This window comes from Neofelis nebulosa, chromosome 4 (assembly GCF_028018385.1).
Source record: "Neofelis nebulosa isolate mNeoNeb1 chromosome 4, mNeoNeb1.pri, whole genome shotgun sequence".
In the NCBI taxonomy this organism is placed as follows: domain Eukaryota; kingdom Metazoa; phylum Chordata; class Mammalia; order Carnivora; family Felidae; genus Neofelis; species Neofelis nebulosa.
Window position 1 is genome coordinate 45,743,524 of NC_080785.1, and position 22,271 is coordinate 45,765,794.

General features: G+C 36.2%; 2 protein-coding genes across 15 annotated transcripts in view; both read left to right on the top strand.

Annotated features, from left to right (window-relative positions):
• The window catches only part of LOC131509163 (retinitis pigmentosa 9 protein), a 220,842-nt gene that overhangs the window by 95,218 nt on the left and 103,353 nt on the right, over nucleotides 1–22,271 (top strand). The window lies entirely within an intron of this gene.
• NT5C3A (5'-nucleotidase, cytosolic IIIA) overlaps nucleotides 1–22,271 on the top strand; it is a 61,179-nt gene that overhangs the window by 34,388 nt on the left and 4,520 nt on the right. For 2 of the 9 annotated variants that reach the window (XM_058724638.1, XM_058724639.1), the window contains exons 2-5: nucleotides 17,007–17,105; nucleotides 19,276–19,345; nucleotides 20,210–20,256; nucleotides 21,266–21,351. In XM_058724638.1, coding sequence (XP_058580621.1) covers nucleotides 17,007–17,105; nucleotides 19,276–19,345; nucleotides 20,210–20,256; nucleotides 21,266–21,351 — 302 coding nt within the window. Of the gene's footprint in view, nucleotides 1–5,807; nucleotides 5,956–6,676; nucleotides 6,773–10,474; nucleotides 10,530–17,006; nucleotides 17,106–19,275; nucleotides 19,346–20,209; nucleotides 20,257–21,265; nucleotides 21,352–22,271 lie in introns of those variants that run through there. The other 7 variants (XM_058724641.1, XM_058724645.1, XM_058724647.1 and 4 more) reach the window with 7 other exon arrangements.

Consider the following 22,271-nt stretch of genomic DNA (forward strand, 5'->3'; position numbering starts at 1 on the left):
ACAGAATCGGAAGCAGGCTCCAGGCTCCGAGCCATCAGCCCAGAGCCTGACGCGGGGCTCGAACTCACGGACGGCGAGATCGTGACCTGGCTGAAGTCGGACGCTTAACCGACTGCGCCACCCAGGCGCCCCTCAAAACATTATTCTTATTCACAGACATCTTTAGCCCTCTCGTGTGTTATGTGTATATTATTGCCTAGAAACAGCATGATGTAATAAGAGAAAAGTCACATAAGTAGTAAGTAACCCCTTCAGACCTTAGATTTCTTATCAACAATAAAGAGGGAATATTATCTTTTTTGTAAGGCTTTACTGAATACATTAAAATGGAACATGTTACCAGGGAGCAAGAATATCCTGTCCCCTCAAGGTCCTTTTCGCTAGGCTAAGAATCAAATTGACATGAGACAGATTAACAGGAGGAAAAATCAAACTTAATAGCATACATCTGGAGAACCCACAAAGACATGGAAATTCCAAAGACAGGCAGAATGAAGTATGTATGTCATTGTGAACAAGGAGAAGGGGTCTGGGTCTTCAAAGGGAGGGAATGCAAGCCTGAGGAAGAATAAACAAATACTTGCTGGGCCACTTGGAAATGGTGGGACAAAGAGAGAACTTGGATCAAAGAGGGCTTGCTAGGTTCCTCTCTGTCCACTCTACCTAATTTATAGTAGTGTAGTTATCTATGATGATAGCTGTCTTTCTGGAGAAGGTCTTTTATCTGAATTATTATAGGCAGTTGTAAGGGGTAGGAGGGGGGAGGTAAAGAGCTTTTCCTAAATCTGCTGGGTCTTGATTATTTTTAACTCAAAATAATCTTTATTCTTAAGTGGGCCATCTTAGGGTAGCCCCTGCCCTTGGTCCCACAATATATAAAAGGCCATTGCATGCTTCTGGGACTCTGACACACAAGGTAAGAAAGTGCTTGAAAAATGTTAGTCCCATTTGGAGGGATAGCCCACCAGACATCCCATCCAACCCCCAGTTCCTATACCCACTGGGTGGAATTAAACTGTGGGAAAAGTTCCCTGTAGTCAGGAAGCCGTACTCCTATTTCCTCTCTTCTCTCCTTTCCTTAGACTAGCAGGACAGAACACCAGGGCACCAAAGCTATCTTCTACCTCTTTGATAATATACTAGTCATCTTTCTTTTCATACTGTATTTTGTTTTATTTTTTTTTTATTTTTTTTTAATGTTTATTTATTTTTGACAGAGACAGAGTGCGAGTGGGTTAGGGGCAGAGAGAGAGGGAGACACAGAAGCAGAAGCAGACTCCAGGCTCTGAGGTGTCAGCACAGAGCCCGACGCGGGGCTCGAACTCACGAGCTGTGAGATCATGACCTGAGCCCAAGTCGGACGCTCAACTGACTGAGCCACCCAGGCGCCCCTGTATTTTGTTTTATTTTAGAGCAAACTGGGTGAATTCCTTGCTTTTGTCTCCCCATTAGAAATACTGTTTCACTAACTGACTTGTTTCGTTTAGCATAACACATTCTAGTTCCTCTACGTTGCAAATGGCAAGATTTCATTCTTTTTTTAACTTTATTTATTTATTTTGAGAGAGAAAGAGGAAGCATGCATGGGGGAGGGGCAGAGAGAGAGAGAGAGAGAGAGAGAGAGAGAGAATCCTAAGCAGGCTTTGGTCTATGAGTGCAGAGCCCGATGCAGGGCTCGAACTCAACAAACCCTGAGATCATGACCTGAGCTGCAATTAAGAGTCGGACACTCAACCAACTAAGCCACCCAAGCACCCCATGATTTCATTATTTCTGATCACTGAGTAATATTCCATTGCATATATATACCACATCTTCTTTATCCATTCATTATTTGATGGATATTTGGGCTCTTTCCATAATTTGACTATTGTTGATAGTGCTGCTATAAACATTGGGGTGCATGTGTCCTTTCGAATCAGCATTTTTGTATCCTTTGGATAAATACCTAGTAGCGCAATTGCTAGGTCATAGGGTAGCTGAATTTTTAATTTTTTGAGGAACTTCCGTACTGTTCTCCAGAGTGGCTGCACCAGTTTGCATTCCCACCAACAGCAGAAGTGTTCCCCTTTCTCCACATCCTCGCCAACATCTGTTTTTTCCTGAGTTGTTAATTTTAGCCATTCTGACAGGTGTGAAGTGGTATCTCACTGTGGTTTTGATTTGCATTTCCCTGATGATGCGTAATATTGGACATCTTTTCATGTGTCTGTTAGCCATCTGGATGTCTTCTTTGGAAAAGTGTCTATTCATGTCTTTTGCCCATTTCTTCACTGGATTATTTGTTTTTTGGGTGTTGAGTTTGATAAGTTCTTTATAGATTTTGGATACTAATATCATTGCATTGTCTGAAAATGCATTGCATTGTCTGAAATTTAATTTTGTCTGAAATGTCATTTGCAAATATCTTCTCCCATTCCTTCAGGTACCTTTTAGTTTTGCTGATCGTTTCCTTTGTTGTGCAGAAGCTGTTTATCTTGATGAGGTCCCAATAGTTCATTTTTGCTTTTGTTTCCCTTGCCCCCAGAGACATGTCAAGTCTGAACTTGTTGTGGCTGAGGTCCAAAGAGGTTGTTGACTGTTTTCCCCTCTAGGATTTTGATGGTTTCCTGTCTTACATTTAGGTCTTTCATCCATTTTGAATTTATTTTTATGTATGGTGTAAGAAAATGGTCTAGTTTCATTTATCTGCTTGGCTGTCCAGTTTTCCCAATACTATTTACTGAAGAGACTGTCTTTTTTCCATTGGATATTCTTTCCTGGTTTGTTGAAGATTAGTTGATTGTGATTTCACTCATGTGGAATTTAAGAAACAAAACAGATGAATATAGGGGAAGGGAAAGAAAAATAAGATAAAAATAGGGAGGCAAACCATAAGAGACTCTTAAGTACAAAGAACAAATTGAGGATTGCTGGAGAGGTGTTGGAGGGGGGGAATGGGCTAAATGGGTGATGGGCATTAAGGAAGGCACTTGTTAAGATGGGCACTGGGTTATGTAAGTGATGGATCACTAAATTCAATTCCTGATACCCTTATTACACTATATGTTAACTAACTTGGATTTAAGTTTAAAAAAAAGAAAGAAAAGAAAACACTGTTTCAAATCATCTGTCCATGATATTGACTAGCTCCAGGTGTTTTTTTAATTTATTTTTTAACGTTCTTTTCTGATTATACACATTTGTGCTACTACTGTAACATTTTAAATCATTTTTTGTTCCCCATGAAATTCATTGTATAAAGCTCAGAAAAAAAAAAATGGTCCCATAATCCCATCACAGATACTGTCTTATGTGTTCTATTTTAGACTTTACTATGCTTGTGTAAAGAATTCCCCCCAAATTGGACTCTTGCTGTAGATATTCTCATAACTTTTTTCACTCAATAGTAGATCATGTACATCTCCAGTACATGAGTAAATATTGATCTCATAGAGCAGTACTGTCCAGTGATTTACAGGCATGAATTCTGAAGTCAGAGACCTGAGTTTGAATCCATTTCTGTCACTTGCCAGCTATAGCCTTAATTAATTCACCTATCAAATGAAGATAATGATAACACATACATTATAGGGTTGTGAGTATTATATGAGATGAAGTATGTCAAGGACTTAGAAGTATCTGACACATGGTAAACGTACAATAAATTTTAACAATTAATAATAATGTTGGGAACTATAATCTTATATTTTATGTGTATACCACAGTGTATTCACCTCTTTTATATTAATGATAGTTTAGATATTGGGCATTTAGGTTGTTTACAATTTCTCAGTATTATAAAACAAGTCTGTAGTAGATGGCAGCTGTATATCTTTGGCGACTAGATCTTTTGTACTGCCTTATTTCCTTAGGATAAAATCCTTAGGGCATAAAATTGTTGTGTCAAAAGGAAGGTATATTTCTAAAGTTTTTAATGGTATTTCTAAATAGCCCTCCAAGAAAGAACTCTGACTCCAGCATCCTGTATTGTTGTTGAGAATGACTTATCTTGAGTCATCTTTCTAAGTGGTATCTTTAAAATTCTTATTATGGCTACCCATATTGATATATTGCAGGACAATTAAGTCATAATATTCATATATAATACAGAGTATTTTTTTAATTTTTTTTTCAACGTTTTTTTTTTAATTTATTTTTGGGACAGAGAGAGACAGAGCATGAACGGGGGAGGGGCAGAGAGAGAGGGAGACACAGAATCGGAAACAGGCTCCAGGCTCTGAGCCATCAGCCCAGAGCCCGACGCGGGGCTCGAACTCACGGACCGCAAGATCGTGACCTGGCTGAAGTCGGACGCTTAACCGACTGCGCCACCCAGGCGCCCCAATACAGAGTATTTTTAAAAAGGATCACCTAAGTTGCCCTTGAGCCTCCATTAGTAGAGTATAAAAGATTTTCCTTGTAGAAGAATGTTTTGTTGTAAGTCTTCTCATCTTATTAAAATAAGATAGCTGTGCCAAGTTTTTAACCTTTGGTAGATACCAAGTTTGGATAATTTGTTAGTGGCCTTTTTAAAATTCGTTAACAAAAATTGGGAGTTTGTTTTTAATAGAGCATGCTACTTCACAAAATTTGATTACTGAAATGTTGTGTGAGTTCGATTTCTCTTGAACATAGAAAAGAGAGGGCAGATATAAAAATTTATTTACTAAAGTGTAGCTTCCTCATGTTCCTAATGATAAAGCTTCCCCGGGGGTAAGCATAACTTATCTATGAGGCCCTGACATATGGCATTAGCATATTGCAGTCCTGCTAGTCAAGTTAAAAACAAGACTTGTTCTCTTTAAAAGTTAAAAATATTTTTCTTCACAAAAGATTGACCACTTATTTCCAACAGGAAAGGCATGTTTTTCCATTTTTTAACAAAATTTTCAATGAAACTTAGTTTTCATTGTGTTCAAATTTTTTTTTAGCAAATCCATGCATGGTCTTGATAAAATTTGCAGTGTAGGCATATGAAGAAAAACATAAAAATAAAAATCACTTAAATCCCAGTGCCCTGTAGTAAAGGCTCATAACATTCTAGTGACCACTTAGCATGCATCATGTATTTTTTCATGTATCTTAAATGCATCATGTATTTTTTCATGTGTCTTAAATGAGGTAATCTTTTAAAAATTGTGGTAAAATACAACATCAAATTTACTATTTTAACTATTTTAAATATTTTTAACGTTTACTTATTTTTGAGAGAGAGAGAGAGAGAGAGACAAAGACTGAGCAGGAGAGGGGCAGAGGGGGAGACAGAGGCTCTGAGCTGTCAGCACAGAGAGCCCGGACACAGGGCTCGAACTCACAGACCACAAGATCACGACCTGCGCCGAAGTTGGATGCTTAACTGACTGAGCCACCGAGGCGCCCCTGTCTGTTTTAACTATTTTTAAGTGTACAGTTTAGTGGCATTAAATACACTGAGGTTGTGCAACCATCACCACCATCCATCTCTAGAACTCTTCATTTTCCAAATTGAAACTTTGTACTCATTGAGCCGTGGCTACCCATTCTCCTCTCCCCCAGTCCTTGGCAACCACAACCTAATTTTGTTTTACCTTCTGTTGCACTATAATTTCATACATAAAAATGCATATACCACAAGTACACTGGCAACCAAAAAACAGGATGAGGAAGGGAGTATTTGTAAGTGTTAATATGGAGGCTCTGTTTTTCTTTGCAGAGCAAGTTGCCAGCTCTAATAGTACAGATTTACCTTCTCTTAACTGTCACATTATTTCAGTTGATAATTTTCTGTTGACTGGCTGGGGACTAGCTCAGAGCTAGCAAGTGTCACCCAGAGCATAATAAAGCACTGTGTAGTAATGCGTCACAAGACTGTTTTTGCATAGGGCTTAGCCAAGGCTTTTGGAACCGCCCTCAGTTGCACCTTGTGCTATATTAGTACTTCTCAGACAGGAAGAATTTTCTTTCGCTGGTGTAGCTGGTCCGGTTACTTTCAGGGTAAGTGTGTACAGTTCATGGAAACAAATGAGTTTCTTTTGTTTAACTTTATCTTTTATTTGGTTCAGTATCTTGGTGAAATTTTAGGCATTTAAAAATACAAATTAAGGAAATAAAAATAGAATAAAGCAGTATAATGCAAAACTTTAACATTTGCAAAGATACGAATATGTATAACCTTGCAGTACCTTGGGTCTCAGAAATTACAATTTATAGGCTCTAATTTTAAGAGCTTCTTGTTTCACATATAAATGTTAACTAAAAGCAAAGTACCCTCAGAAATCTCTTCTCAAAAGGGAAAAAAAAAACATTGTAAGATCCAATTTTGTTGTTCATTTAGTTGCTCTGTGACTTAGTTTTGCTGATTGCTATGCTTTGTGTCCCTAGGATTAGGAAGCATTTATTATGGCTAGTAATAAAGATAATTTTTATTACGTGCCTGTGAGTTTTAGCCAAGATATCATGGAGTGTAATTATATTGGTGTGTTTTAGGAATTGATAAAAGCTGGATCACAATCTCTAAGGTTTATAACAAATTGTATATTGAAAATTAAGATTCAAACATATATTACTGTAAAAGCCTAGAATGTTATGGTTAACTTAGATTTAAATAATTGAATTTACCTTATATTTTATAGTTTTTTTTTCTTTTTTTAATCAGGAAAATTAGGTAATACAGCACACCATTTCTTAAAGCAATTTACTTGGTTTTTATTGGCAGTGTATATCCAAGCCCTGCATCCCTGGATATTGCTTACCACCTATGCTGTTGTTCTAGGACAAATTCAAGGACAGAAGAACTCAGAGTACCCTTAGGGTAATCAGTATAAATTACTTAATTTCCATGTGCCTTGGTTTATTCCTCTTGAAAAATGCTATTAGATATTAAGGCAGTGGGGGTGGGAGGATATATGAATAAATTCTAAGCTCTGAAATTGTGCATTTTCTTAAGTGTCCATAAAAGTCTGACCGAGAAGCCAAGTTTTACTATTTAAGGAAATTGGTATAAATTCCCAATTTTTAAATAACTAGCCTTTGAAATCTATTTTTCTTCTATCTCCTTCTCTTCCCTTCCCACCTTTTCCTATTCCGTTTCTTTTTTCTTTCCCCATACAGGCTTAGGAAAGACCTGAGAATGTTCAGTTTCATTTTTGGTTTATGTCTGTATCGAGAAAGTTTCACTTTCTAGTTTGTATATATTTTTTTCACTGCTGCCTTGAAAATCTAATTAGGGAGAATTATTTAAATGCTTCATGAAACTGATTTACAATGCTACTGAAATAATAAACTTACAGTTTTATTCCGTGTCCTAAGAAAGTGTCATTATTAAAAACGTAAGCTATATCATAAGTAATACAGGTTGCTGGAAAAGTGTAGCAAAAATGGATTCATTTGGAAATTTAGTACTGTTGCTGATTGATACCCTGTCCATATTATAGTAATATGCATCTTATGTAAGTAGTGTGCAGTTTACCATTCAAACTTTCTTTACCTTATTCTTGTATAGTGTAAATGTTTCTGCAAGTATCACAATTAAAGCAGCCTCACAACTTTTTAAACCAATGTTAATGAATTTAATCTTGTTCACTTTTCCCGTAAGACAGAGTCAAGTAGGCCTTTAAAAAGTATTCAGTTTGCCTTCAAATACTTTAAAACTTGTATAAAGGCAAGTAAATTTTTTCATATAGATGTAGAAATTTTCAGTCATTGATTTGTAAATATCTTTTCAAGGTAAAGTTGATGATCTCAGAAGGAAATAACCATGATAGCTAATTCAGTTACCCAGTTTGTGCTATTCAAGCGAAGTTCTTACCTCTTGCTTCAGATTCTTTGTAATAAACACTGTTAGCGCAGAGACCTTAACCTCATAGTGAAGGCACACAAAGTAATTATTCCAATTTCCACATTTTACAGTCCACATTTAAAATTCCAAAGACTTGAAACTTCAAAACTTCCCGTGAAGAGAGTTCATAGTTGCAGGGTAGTATTTTCTATTTTTGAACATGTCTTCTACACTTGATGTGTTTTTTCCAACAGCTCTTCTCTTGAAGCATCTGCAGCAGATGACTGTTGGCAAAGTAAGCCAGAACATTATATACCAAGTATAGGCTTACAAGCCTATTGGTTTAAAAATACCCTGCCCTAATTTTCAATGTCTTCCTTAGAATAGTGCCAGAATGCTGGCATTTATGCCTTAGTCTTTACACTTTTGTAATGATAGAAACAATGGGGTGATTTTTGTATTAGGACAACAGTATCACTTTATGTGATATTATCTCTGAACAAGGATACATTCTGGTCAGATTGCCAGTGAGAATTGGGGAGAGCAAGGATGTTCAGTTGAAATTTACATGGTATCCATAAACTATTAGGTTTACTTATCAAAAATATGTCCTAAAATTGGCCATTGTCAAATTTCTGTTTGTGTTTTTTTTTTAATAAAATACGAAGAGACCATGAGAAAGACAGTTACTTTTTCAAATAACACTGGCTTTTTTTCCTTTTCTTTTATTACTAAACATAAATGCTCCAAAAAGAGCAAAATTGGGGGGTGGGGTGGTGAAGAGGAATGGGCTGCCTGGCTCTGTGTAACAAAAACATCTGAGATTCCCAGATATTAAAATGTATTCTGCACTGCTTGAATTCTCTTTTCCTTTGGGTTTTTCAGATGTTTCAGGGTACACGGTGTTTTTGTAAACTCTATGGTACTTTATTTTTTTTTAATGTTTGTTTATTTTGAGAGAGAGAGAGCATGTGTGCATGCAGGGGAGGGGCAGAGAGAGAGAGGATCTCAAGCAGGCTCCACACTGTTAGTGTGGAGCCCGATGTGGCGCTTGAACTAATGAATCGTGAGATCATGACCTGAGCTGAAATCAAGAGTTGGATGCTTAACTGACTGAGCCACCCAGGCACCCCAACTCTACTGTACTTTAAATAGTGCTTTCAGACAAATGTAGACTCCTTTTCAATATTAAACATCAAAGGAAAACCATAAGCGTATTGTATGCTTTAGTTTCTATAAATGAAGAAACAGATTTGCAGGCAACTTCTGTGACATCTTCTTTGTTTAAGAGGATTGACAGAAAGGAAGGGTTACTTCAGTTTGACTATGATCATCTAAAGACTACTAACCCCCAAACTACCATTACAATTACATTTTCAGGGTAGTGATCAAAGCTTTTATGAGTTATAGATACTTCTGCAGATAGTACATTATTTTTCAGATGTGAAAAATTGGAAGTATCTTACTATTTGGAAATACTGTTTACTTAGCTCTAAGATGCCACCAATCATAAAACCATTAGCTTACAAACAGCCTTTCGGGGAGGGGGGGGGCAGGAAATACCTTTTTATAAGACATTTCCTAATTTAATGCATTTAAAATGAAAGGGGGAGGAATGAATTTTAGAATTTGAGAAAATGCTACAATAAATTTTAATTATAAAGAACACATATATAATGTCCAACTTTTAAGAAAAAAGTTTTTTCCCCTTTTGATAAAGTTGCCCTTTTTATTTTTAATTTTTTTTTAAGTTTTATTCATTTTGAGAGAGCGTGAGTTGGGGAGGGGCAAAGAGAGAGAATCCCAAGCAGGCTCTGAGCGCAGAGCTGAACATGAGGCTCAAACTCAGGAACCATGAGATCATGACCTACGGAAAAACTAAGAGCTGGACACTCAACTGAGTGAGCCACCCAGGCGCCCTTAACATTGGCCTTTTAAGTACTGCTTTTGTTAAAAATTTTTACTTACCTAAAGTAAAGTCATTGAGGAACAAAAGTATGTAAATTTCCCTAAGAGTGATACTGCGAAAATGAAAAAAAAAAAGAATAATGATAAGTATTTTATTTTATTTTATTTTATTAAGAGATATTTTAAAAACCACTTTTTTTGGTTTAACAAACTGATATGTATAAATTCCACCCAAACCTGTAAAATGATCATTCAGTTAACAAACACTATCACATAGTTATTCTGGGCCAGACACTGCTAGATTCAGACACACCTCAGATATTAGTCACATCATTTCACAAAATTAAAGAGTTTAATATGGGACAATTAAAAAATAAACTTGACTTTTGTGTATTATGTTTCTCCTTAAGTTCTATTCATATATTCCTTCATTGATTCAGTAATAGTAATGCATAATTTTCCCACAAACTTCATCTTTCTATGTAGAGACAGTGTTGGTAAAATATTCTTGTAATAAAGCATTTTCTTGCAAATGTAGACTTTCACTTGAACTCTTTATTCAAATCTCATTAACACTATATAAGTCCTTATGGGAGAGCTACAAATTTTTCATACAGATTTTTAACTCCAGCCTTTGTGAGATAGAGAAAATCTTTGCTGAGCTTCTTAGGAAAGGAAAAAAGTTGCCTTCAGTAACTTGGTATTTAAATCAAACCAAAAGTACCACCTTACTATGTCATTAACATGCAGGAACAGCCTGAAATATATGTATGTCACGTGTACTTTTTTTCTCTCTCCTTTACTGTGACATCACCTGGGGAAATCCAGAAGATTGGATAACCAAGAAATGCCTAATCAAGACTCTGCTGTGCATGTGAAAATGGTGGGTATTTGAGTATTCCCAGTTCCATTTATTAATGGTGAATCTTCACCACTTTTACCTCTGTCTCTAACCAGATCATTAATTATGGGACTGTAACTTTATCCAGATCTCCCTTCACAATGTTTCACACACAATAGAACCTCAAGTATTTGTTGAATTGAATTTCACCTTACCTTTGAAAAAATGTTTGCTTGAAATATAATGTGTATTGTAGTGTTTCTCAGCATATGAAATGGTTACCCCATTCCTTTTTGTGCTAAATTTTCCTTGCTCAGCAAAAACACACTTAAAGCACACAGCATGAGTTATTTTATATTCAGCATCTGAATTAAAACAACAAATGTTTAAATTAAAAAAAAAACTTGTGTCACAGTAGAGTTCATTGCATTGTAGACATTAGGAAAAGGAAGGAAAAATAAAGGATTTGGAGTCAGAGCTGGCTTCAGATCTTAATGTAGTCCTTAAGAGCTGTGATACCCTTGAATGAGGGCAGCAGTCTCACCTTTAAGAAATGGTATGAAACCACCAAACTCTTGTTGTTTTATTCATATTCTTTCCCAGCTTTATTGAGATACAATAGACATTATATATAATTGTGAGATATTTAAAGTATACAATGTGATGATTTGAGATTTGATATACATTGTGAACCCATCTTGTTAATACATCTATCACCTCACATATTTACCCTTTGGGGGGTGGGGGGGGAACATTGAAGTTCTACTCTCAGCAAATTTTAGTTATACAATAGAGTGTTATAAACTATAGTCACTGTAGCATACATTGGATTTTTAGACCTTATTCATCTTATAAATGAAATGTTCTTATTTATATTTAATGGAAAAGTATGTAAAGTGCCTAATAGCATAAAGTAAGCACTCAGTAAATGTTAATTAACTATGTAAGTAGCATTTATTTGCATGTGTGGAAAAAATTATATCTTTTCCATATTCACCATGGTAAAATCCTAAAAATCAAAATTTCCCCCTCTCTTTTAAAGAGGACAACTGTCCCACGATCACCTTATATTTTCTTTTCTGTTTTGTTGTCCTTCCTCTTCTCTATTTTTTTCTTCCTCTTTCTTTTTTTTTTTCATTTGAGTCTATAAACCAGAACATGACTTAGCATGCAAACAGCTTTGTGTCACAATTAATAAATCTCTATGTTCAGTTTAGCTGTCCTCATCCAGCGTGCAACACGAAGGGAAGGCTGCCTCAAAGTGCTGATTAAGCTGCCATCGGTGTAGTTATTGCTATTAGGATAGAACATATGAAATTGCTGTGCTTTTGTATGTTGAAGAGTCCAACATGGGCAGTTTTGATTGGTTCAGCCAGATACATCATTCAGCATGGTCTTTGCTTCCATTGCCTGGTTAGCATTTGATTCTTTGCTATTGAATGTTTATGATATGTAGAATTAAGTCAGTCCAAACTTTTTTTTTTTTTGCTTGAGCTGATGTTTTTTAACCAAAATGAATACTAGTGATGTAGGAATGTCCTACCGTATAATGTGTTGTTACCTGGGTCCAAAACCCTCTAGCGTGTCTTCTTTGGAAGTAGCACTGTAGTCAACCCACAAAGAGACTGTTGAAGGAAAACAAGCCCCAAAAACAGGTACATATTTATTTACTTTTTACTTTTCATTGCATTAATTTGCACAGTTTTTACCTTTGGTTTTGCTTTTCTAAAAATGTTGGTAACATCTTTTAGGTTGACAGCTCCTTTGGATGTTATTCTTAACTTCTTATGATCTGGCTCCAAATCTCTTTCCATACTTCACACACACACACACACACACACACACACACACACACCTCCATGTACACTAAACTTCTAAACAAAGAGAGCTATTTATCTTTTTCCCACATTAGACCCTCCACTTTGACTCTTGATCTCAGCATATACAAGTCCTGCTTCTCTTTGAAAGCCTAGCTCAGTTGGTTCTTCTTTTGGCCCCAGCGGAAATAATCTCAGTGACTTCTGTTCCTCTTGCATTTTATCTGGACATCTGGGCAGTGGATTACTTATTTGGGCTCCTGTATTATAGACCATGTTAGAGAACATGCACTTGGAGCATAAAATGTTTATCTTACTAAAATTTTTGTATTTCTTACAGAGCTGCCTTGTACTTAATGATTAAATGGTGAATGAATCAAAGAATTTGGCCTACACTCCCTTAATATAGAGACAGGCCAAATATATGGTAGGCAGGGGGAGATGGCTATCACTATAATTTAGTAATGCATAATCTTCCAAATAAATCATAGAGTCATCCATGTATGAGGGTGAATGTACCAGTCTGAATAGGTGACTTTGGATCTAAACTTTCTATGTAGCTACATGAAAATTGTAGTGCCCCCTTCTTTGTATCAATGTAGCAATGAAATCTTTTGCTTGTACCCAATATGAACACTGGAAAACAAAAAATATTTCCCCTAAGAATTTTGGACAGAGATCTTTAAGTCATTTAAACTAATTTTTACTGGGCCATTTTCAGAAAATACAGGTAAAACTAGGACACTTTTGTAACTATACCATGTAGATCTCTGTTATATCTTGTCTCAGTGTATCTGCAAGATAAAGATAATATCAAATAATCAAATATTTCTGTAGAGTTGTGAATAAAACTGTATAGCTTTGAAATCAACTTCTTTAGAAATCACTGCTTTTTTGAGTGAGGAAGTAGACTAATGATTAGGAGATCATTTCATCTGTACAAATACATTTTATTAAAGATCAGCCAGAATACATGTATTTTAGGTTTTTATGAGGTCATCTTTAGCATTGATTCAGATTTGGCTCCAGTCAACCAAAATGCCCTGATTCTTGTCAAGAAAACTTTACTCTTTCAGCATTTTACATTATGGCCTTATGAAATGAATTTATTTTCTTTTGTTTGTAAGTAATGGACATTTTTAGCCACTTATTTATTTTCCATAAAATTAAGTTGAAAAGTTTTCAGACAATTCAAAATAACTCGCCTTTCAAATTTGAAGTATCATTATTTTAAGTGCTACCAAATAGGTGTGTTTTTGTTCAAGAGGAATATGGAAGAAGGGATTTGAGGAGGTACCAAAAGTGTGTGATGTATGATGAATGTATATTCCCGCAGTACACTTATTTTTTTTTTTTAATTTTTTTTTCAACGTTTTTTATTTATTTTTGGGACAGAGAGAGACAGAGCATGAACGGGGGAGGGGCAGAGAGAGAGGGAGACACAGAATCGGAAACAGGCTCCAGGCTCCGAGCCATCAGCCCAGAGCCTGACGCGGGGCTCGAACTCACGGACCGCGAGATCGTGATCTGGCTGAAGTCGGACGCTTAACCGACTGCGCCACCCAGGCGCCCCTCCCGCAGTACGCTTCTTAATGTTCTGGTATTCTGATATTCTTTGACACATTTAGTATTTTAAAATTATATTTCTTAGGTTGAATTCTAAAATATTTGAGTAAAATGCCCAGTATCTCAAGTTCCTGAGAGATATTTATGATATACTTTGGTGACATTATATGTGTATCGTGGAAGTGGGAGGGAGGGATGTAGGTATTATTGCCATATAACCCAAAGCAGAGATGTAATTATCATTTTTAAATTTCTTACACTTACACCCTCTTTCCTATTGTGTTCTTTGGAGAAAGTTGCTGCTCTTTCGTCTGTTTTCATCACTGTGATTTCACCTTGGTGCTATTTGGGTATTTCCTACTTATTTATCTGAAAACGAATGGCTGTGTGTTGCACAGAAGCAGGGATATCAATGCCTCGATCCTCTGGTTGTCTTTCTAATAGTTTTTAACCTGGCAGAAACTGGCTTCCTTTGAAGTAGCCTTGGTACTTTTTTCCTATCCGTTATCTGAAACAGGTTATACTATCCTATTGGAAAAAAATTTGTTTTTTTAATTAATGTATTGTAGAATGTGATTTGCATGAGACAGGACATCTTTGTCAGTATGGACACACCGAAATGTTTAATTCTCTTGGTGAAAATATAGTTAGTGGCATATATCTGCTGTTGCTTTCATATCTTCTGTTGTTTTCAGTAATGGGTTAGTTATTAAGTCAAACATGGCTGACTACTACACATCTGCCAGTTAAGGCAGATGTAAGAGCAGAATTTAGTTGTTAGGAAGTGAACATACTAGTTGAGGTATTTGTAAGGGAGCTACAGAAGTGATGTTCCAAAACAGCAACAGTTTCTAAAACTCAGCGGGAAAGCAATAGCGTTGTAAGTACTGTTGATCATCATATCTCTGACATCTAGTGTCTGACACAAAGTAGATACAGGTAAATATTTGTTAAGCAAATTAAATGATTAACAAATGAAGAAAAGGAATGTAGGAATAAATGCCTATTTGCTTTTCTCATCTATTGAAAAATCACTATAAAATGAATATTTAGGTAACCTTTATTCTGTTGACACCTTTAACGTCCAATTAAGTTGAAGAATCTCAGTATGTAGGTTAGTTGCATTGCAGGTTATCCTATTCTATTTAAATATGGCTTTAAAAAAATTTTTTTAACATTTATTTATTATTGAAAGACACAGAGAGACATAGCATGTGCATGGGAGGGGCAGAGAGACGGGGAGACCCAGAATCTGAAGCAGGCTCCAGGCTCTGAGCTGTCAGCACAGAACCTGACACGGGGCTCAAACTCACAAACCACAAGACCATGACCTAAGCGGAAGTCGGATGCCTTATCGACTGAGCCACCCAGGCGCCCCTAAATATGGATTTTTAAAATTAAGTATATTGTAGGATCTTTCATTAGTGGAAAAAAGTGTTAATGTTAGCATTTCTCTTTCCTGTGCACTTCTGCATTTATCTTTCAGTCTTAGGAAAACATTTTAGCCTTTTCTGATTTTCTAATTTTGGTCATTATGTAGAGAGAGCAGAGGACCTGAGAAACTTAACTGGTCACATGCTCTTGGAGCAGAAATGTAAGGTCTAGGGAATTTTTTATGACCATATCTGTGATACACATGACATATGCTACTATTGATGGTAACATACCCAGAATAATAGCATATGAAGTAAATAAAGGTTACTGGATACAACCCAGTATGGAACCTTGATTTGAGGTTCTCTTACTATCTTTTCAAACTGTGGAGCTATTAACTGCCCCATAACCACAACCCCCCCCCCCCCCCCCAACACACACACCCTGCATCTTCTTATACATGTACTGTAAGAGCACTGTGCTTGTGCGTTTTACTCTGGTCAGTTTCATTCTCCCTGTGATAGGGTAGAAAAAAGAAACAATAATTAATGTTACATTGTTGAGCAACACTAAATCCTGAATAAACCGGCTTAGTAGCAACCTAAGCCCAGGTGGTCTAATATTTTTTTTTTTTAAGTAGGCTCCACCCCCAACATAGGTCTTGAACTCTCCACGCCAAGATCAAGAGTCTCCTGTTGGTGGTCTCATACCTTTTAGTAGTTGTCTTAACTTGAAATAAATACTTTGTAAAATTTAGGCCAAGAACAATGAAATTATTTAGGATTTAGCACAATAAAGGCACAAGATATTGAAGCACCTTTTCAAGTTAAATATATTTTAAAAACATTTTAGTTACCTATACAAAGGTACACTTGAGGACAATAATACTTTAACATTTGTTACCTTTCTGCTAAGATTTTTTTTAATGTAAATATAAATAGAAGCTAAATCTTAAGCAGAAAGATCTTATAAGAAAACTATCATAAAGTTCAGATAGTCTCCATTCCATTCTGGAATTTTATTTTGATTAATGAACTCTGTGAAAAACATTTGTATAGCTGTTTATTAAATAATATTAATTTTGGGGCGCCTGGGTGGCGCAGTCGGTTAAGCGTCCGACTTCAGCCAGGTCACGATCTCGCGGTCCGTGAGTTCGAGCCCCGCGTCAGGCTCTGGGCTGATGGCTCGGAGCCTGGAGCCTGTTTCCGATTCTGTGTCTCCCTCTCTCTCTGCCCCTCCCCCGTTCATGCTCTGTCTCTCTCTGTCCCAAAAATAAATAAAAAAAAAAAACGTTGAAAAAAAAATTAAAAAAAAAAAAAATTAATTTTAAAAAGCCAGATGCAAAAGTATATGAGAATGACATAAACTGTGCATATACATGCATGTTTGTAATCAAAGAAAATAATGAAAAATATATTTAAATGTTTACTAGCTTATCTTCAGGTTGTAGAATTCCAAACAATGTTTATTTTCTTTTTTATATTTTTTGTTATTTCTGTGGTAACCATGCACAACTTTTATAATTAGAAGAATTACACTTTCTGACAAACATAATTTTGTTTTAATCTTCCAGATGGAAACTGTTGATGTGCTTCAAAAAATTTTGTGTGTATAAATGGTAATTTGATATGATGATTTGCCTTTTTTTTTTTTTAATAGTGCCTTACCGTTTTTATATCTTAATATAAGCTTCTGCTTGGTATCAAAAGAACCTGGGAAAAGGGGATTTAAAGGAGTTAATTAACTTCTTTTAATTTTTTAGATGCCAGAATTCCAGAGAAGTTCAGTTCGAATCAAGAACCCAGCAAGAGTAGAAGAAATTATCTGCGGTCTTATTAAGGGAGGAGCTGCCAAACTTCAGGTGAATAATTATCAAGAAGTCTTTACTATTAAACCTTTATTTTTAATGTTCAGGCACATGCGTTCATCTCATGTTTTGCTAAAATCTGGGTAATATTAAGTACTAAGCTAATTAATGCTGTGCAAAAGTATTAAGCCATTTTTAAAAAATATTTATTTATTTTGGGGGAGAGCACAAGCAGGAGGGGGGCAGAGAGAGGGAGACAGAGGATCTGAAGCAGGCTCTGTGCTGACAGCTCAGAGCCTGGAGCCCCCTTTGGATTCTGTGTCCCACTCTCTCTCTGCCCCTTCCCTTCTCACACTTCATCTCACTCTCTCTCCCTCTCTCTCAAAACTAAACAAATATTAAAAAGCATTTTTTAAAAATAATGTGTATTTATTTTGAGAAGAGGGAGAGAGAGAGTGTCAAGAAGGCTCAGCGCTATCAGTGCAGAGCCCCATGCATGGCTCTATCTCACGAACTGTGAGATCATGACCTGAGCCGGTATCAAAAGTCAGATGTGTTAAATCGACTGAGCCACCCAGGCACTTCAGTTTCAAACCATTGTAAGAATAATACTCAAATTTCAAATCAAGTTCAAATTAAGATGTAACTTTATTAGTGAATAACTGATTTTTTTAATTCTTTGAAAAAAATTATTAATGTTTATTTTTGAGAGAGAGAGAGAGACAGACAGAATGTGAGTGGGGAAGGAGCAGAGAGAGAGGGAGACACATAATTCGAAGCAGGCTCCAGGCTCTGAGCTGTCAGCACAGAGCCCGACGCAGGACTCGAACCCACGAACCGTGAGATCATGACCTGAGCCAAAGTCGGATGCTCCACTGACTGAGCCACCCAGGGGCCCCTCATTCTCTCTCTCTTTTTTTTTTAATGTTTATTTATTTATTTATTTATTTATTTATTTATTTATTTATTTATTTATTTATTTTGAGATGGAGGGAGAGAAGGGGTGTGCAGAGAAGGGGCAGAGAGAGAGGGAGAGAGAGAATCCCAAGCAGTCTCCATGCTGTCAGCACAGAGCCGGGGCTTGATCTCACAAACTGTGATACCATGACCTGAGCCAAAATCAAGAGTTGGATGCTCAGCCAACAGCCACCCAGGTGCTCCCCCCCAAAATTTTTCCCTTTTTAAAACACTTCTGAAAAAGTATTTAACCCAGTCACCTAAGTTTCAAGAGCTGGTAAACTATTTCCATGTATCAGTATCATTCATTCATTGGTATGCTTTAACTACATAGCAAGTTAAATAAAAAATGTGATAGTAACAATAACTAAGAACTTCATATCATTTATTTATTTATTTATTTATTTACTTATTTTGCACAAATAGTATATGCTTTTTATTATGGTAAAAAACACATTATATGAAATCTATTCTCTCAATAAATGTTTAAGTGTTCAGTACAGTATTGTTAACTCTATGTATATTGTTGTACAGCAGATCTCTCAAATCTCCTCATCCTGCCTGACTAAAACTCAATCCTCACAGGACAACAATTCCTCATTTCTTTCCCTCCCCACACCCCTCTCCCGCCAGCCATTGACAGCCACCATTCTTTTTCCACTTCTGTGAGTTTGACTAATTTAAATACCTCACATAAGTGGAATCATGCAGTATTTGTCCTTCTGTAAGTGGCTTATTTCACTTAGCATAATGTCCCCTCAAGGTTCATCCATGTTGTATAGTATGACAGGATGTCCTTCTTTTTAGTTGAGAGCCTCATATCATTTAATTGCTTCCACTGCATTTTTGTACATTGACTAAGTAGTTTGAAATTTTGCAACATTTTATCTCTATCAAGAGCAGTAGCCCAATCACCTGTAACTGAAGATTTCCCTACCAATTAATCAGATTTTATTTGGTGACAATGCTAGAGTACTGAAGGTATCACTCTGTGGTTAAGATAGCTCCCAGGACTTAACTGCACGGCAATACCTTCAGTGCCCTGGCATTGCCACCAAATAAAACCTGGTTAATCAGTACAGGGATCTGAGTTTGTAGGTGACGGGGCTGCTATTCTTGATCAAGAGCTGCAGTAGAAAGCAGAATGCAGCACATAACCAATAGTGGATGTTAGGGACTGAGCACAGTCCCATGCCTCTAAGTGCAGTACATGTCTAGCCTTGGTGGCTCTATTTTCCATAATGCCTTTCCCCCCTTTATTTTACAGATAATAACAGACTTTGATATGACACTGAGTAGATTTTCCTACGAAGGGAAAAGATGCCCAACATGTCATTGTAAGTGTGGCGTTCATAAACAAATTTCATGAAAGTGATTCCGTTTTCAGATCCACTGTTATCTGTATTATCTATGAGATTGACTGCGGTTTGCTCTTCTTTTTGGACATTGAAAATAAGAGGATCTGCCTTTTTCTTCTTATATTTCGAGGGTTTGTTTTCCCCCATGTTATACAAATGGGTATTTTCAGGTATGGTTTTGGTTACAAAAGGAATGAAGACTTCTGAAATTTTTCTCCAAATGTGGTCTGTTCATTATTTAATCAAGAAATATTTAAATGGACTTTAAACTTTGGATTAACCTAGTATTTCTTAGAAATAACATTTTTATCAACTACTGTTTTCTAAGAATGTCACTGAATTTTTGCAGTGTTGATTTATAAATTAAGTAAAAGAGTGACTAAATAAATATCAAGTTATGTGTTTTCCAAACTTGGCGGTCAGTGTTAAAAATAATCCTCTTCAACCTGACAAACAGTGATACAAGTCCTCTCATTTACTGGCGCTGCATGTGTAGTTTGAGAAATTGTTTTGATAATTTCTATTAAAACCACTAGAAATCATACCCTTTGGCCCACCGATTCTTGGAAAATTTTTAATGAAGTCCTTCTAAATGTAGGAAAAAACCTTTAGATCCAAGGTTTGGATTTTAAAGCCATTGGATTCTCTAGCAATGTCACAGTTTGGATTTTAAAGCCATCAGATTCTCCAGCAATGTCACTTGTACCATAGCACTAAGACCAGAAGTTCTAATGACCATGCTAGTGGACTTGGCATTTAAACTTAAAAGTAGTGAGTTATTTAAAGTAGTGGTAGCATCAATCAGAATATTTCTTTTAATGCTAGTTTGCTTTCACTCTTCAGATGTCATTGACAACAGTAAGCTGGTTACAGATGAATGTCGGAAAAAGGTAAACACTAACAGTAATCCAGAGTTACTCAAAGACTTCATTAGCCTTTTTGCCTGAGAATTTCTTCAGGTTCATTCACACAAACAATGGATATAAAGTGCTTATCACCATACCTGGCACATAGTAAACACTGAATAAATGTTAGTTTTATTGTGTGGATTATACATACTCAACATTATTTTAAAGAAAAAATTAACTTTTTAACAAAGACAATAAAATTAACATGAGAAACTTTTAGTTGATTATCAAAATATTCTGATGTCCTTACATTAAGTGTACATTAAAACAAAAGTACTTTGATTTTGTGCAGATATTGCTCCTTTATTTATTTTTTTAAGTTTATTTATTTATTTTGAGAGAGAGAGAGAGAAGGGGAGAGACAGAGAGAAGGGGAGAGACCGAGAAAGAGAGAGAGAGAGAGAGAGAGAGAGACAGAGAGACAGAGAGACAGAGAGAGAGAGAATCCCAAGCAGGCTCCTCACTGTTAGCACAGAGCCCGATGTGGGGCTTGATCCCACAAAACATGAAATCATGTCCTGAGCCAAAATAAAAAGTCAGATGCTAAACCATCTGAGCCACCCAGGCACCCCAGTTTTGCTCCTTTAAATTAATCAGGAAATTGCCTCAGTCCTCTGCTTTCCTTGAGTATGTGTCTATTGGTGTCTGTGTTAACAAAATAGGACTGCAGGTGTGAATCAAATTTAATACTTTGATACGAGAACAGAAGCTTTTTTATAGTAATAATTTGATTATTAGTCGATTTCACTGAATTGCTGACCTAAAAGTACTTAAAAAAAGAAAGGTAGTTTTTTGCAGGTACATTTTGTTACATGTATAGCAAGGTCAACAAAGATCTTAGTTGATATATATATTAGCTAAGTACTCGTGATCTTATCTTTAACAGCCGTTTATAGCAAACATTTGTTGACATTGTTTTGCTTTCTATAAAACTATGCAATTTAATGACAACTCTGTCATCTTCATAATTAAGTTATTCATTTATTTCTAGTTAATGCAACTAAAGGAAAAATATTATGCTATTGAAATTGATCCTGTTCTTACCATGGAAGAGAAGTACCCCTATATGGTAGAATGGTAAGTATGTATCGGGTAAGGGGAGGTTTAAAAATATAATAACATAACACTGCAGTTACAACTCATGGCTTATTTTTTTCCCTATGCTGTATATAAATAGATTCATAAATTATCTAAGGAGTTATAGCAGTGAATAAATACAACAAAATGAACCTAATTTTCTAATCACTCAGTGTAGAATTTGCTTTGTTCTGTTTGTTTGTTTGTTTGTTTTTTAATGGACAAAATGTGGGCTGCATGTGTAAAGAAAAAGAATTGGGATTTGAATTGACTCTGAACTCGTTTGGAGCCAGCAGGTGACATAGTTGGTAAGAAATGGGCCTCTTGATGTTGGCTGCGTTAATGGAAATGGAGCCTTCCAAGCTGACCACACAGAAAGCATTGTGTTGAGTCCTGAGAGAATGCTGTTAAGAGAAATGTTGAGAAACTTAGAGTGTGTCAGATGGGTCCACTAAGAAAATCACAGGAACTGGAGCCATCCCATTTGGGAAAGATTTCACTGAAAAGAGAAAGCTGTGATTTGAGAAGCAACAACTGTGGTGTTTGAATCTTAAGAGGACAGGAGTGATGTTCTTTACCTTCATTATCCTATGACCTAAACTGAATGCCTTGTACACTTAATCAATGTTTATGGTACAAAATGTTGAAAAGTTGGGCCTCTGTGGAAGCAGAACTGGAAGCAGACTTAGAAGGTTTAAGAAGACCAATTTCAGCCTGATGAAAGAAAGGACTACCTAGTAATTAGAATTTTCTAGCAATGATATAAGCTTCCCTGGAAGAATGAGCTCACCAACGTGATGGGAGCTGATCCAGAGTGGGGGGTCCCTTAGGAATATTGCACGATGATACTGGGTATCAGGTGGAGAGGTTCTAAAGGCCTGTTATGGAGATGCTTTGATTATAGGTACTTTGATATAATT